At 52.4% G+C, this 1,029-nt stretch overlaps 1 protein-coding gene across 1 annotated transcript in view; it reads left to right on the top strand.

Moving 5' to 3' along the window:
• The window catches only part of Obscn (obscurin, cytoskeletal calmodulin and titin-interacting RhoGEF), a 113,094-nt gene that overhangs the window by 30,893 nt on the left and 81,172 nt on the right, over positions 1-1,029 (top strand). The window contains 1 exon segment of the mRNA XM_028776488.1: positions 2-64. Within this exon segment, the coding sequence (XP_028632321.1) occupies positions 2-64 (63 nt within the window).

Here is a 1,029-nt window from a genome sequence, read left to right on the forward strand (position 1 = left end):
GATGCTGGGGAGTACAGCTGCGAGGCCGGGGGACAGAAGGTGTCCTTCCGTCTGGATGTCACAGGTGGGTGTCTTGTATTCAGGGCACAGATGCAGCCGAAAACTCAGAGGCGCAAGGGTTCCTTATCTGGTTCTTACAGGCTAGTCTTTGTTTCTTTTATTCCTCTCCTGTCTCCTGTACTCTGGGGACAGAGCCTCTTTCTTACACACCTCTATGTCTCCCAACAATTCTTTCTCCTGCCCACCTCCACTGCCTTCCCTGTCACTAGTTCTGTGGGGCTGCTTCTTCAGCTGCCAGAGCTGTCATCTTTCAAGTTCTGGGGGAAAGGCCCAGTTCTTTGTCCCTGTGGGCTGTGAGTGTCCTAGCCTGAGCTCAGAGCCTACTCTTCGTGTTGCTGGTCCATGGGCTCTATTGTGGCCCTGGAGTCCCGGTAGTTCAGTGATAGTTTGGTCCTGTGTGGTGGTCCCAGCTTAGAAGCCTGTTTTGGCCTGCTGCTGGATCAGAATGACCTGCTTCTGCCTTGTTCCCTCTCTCCTGCTCCTCAGGCCCCCACCCTGCTCTCTCCGCATACCCACCCCCTCTACACTCGTTCCTGTTGAATGTGGTGCCTGGATTATTGTTGTTACCTGGTAACTGTGGTCATCTACCTGAGGGACACTTGAAGAAGAAAGAGTTCCTCTAAGTTTATTCTTTGAGGCCATCCAGTCCGTTATGCAAGGGGGAGCTATGGTGTCAGAAACATGAGGCAGCTTGTCACTTCCCAACCACAGCCAGGAAGCAGACAGAGATGGATGATGTTGGCATCCGGCTCTCTGCCCCCTTTCTGTTCACGTTCAGTTAGGGCTCCCAGCCCACATGCAGGGTTCGTCTCCCTTCAGCTAAACCTCCCAGGGAACACTCTCTCTCCCTCTTCCCTTACACACACACAGACACACACACACACACTACACATATACACACACATAGACACCACACATATACACAGACACCACACATAGACATCACATAGAGACATACACACTATCCAC

The sequence above is a fragment of the Grammomys surdaster genome, unplaced genomic scaffold, assembly GCF_004785775.1.
Source record: "Grammomys surdaster isolate TR1022 unplaced genomic scaffold, NIH_TR_1.0 270, whole genome shotgun sequence".
NCBI lineage: Eukaryota > Metazoa > Chordata > Mammalia > Rodentia > Muridae > Grammomys > Grammomys surdaster.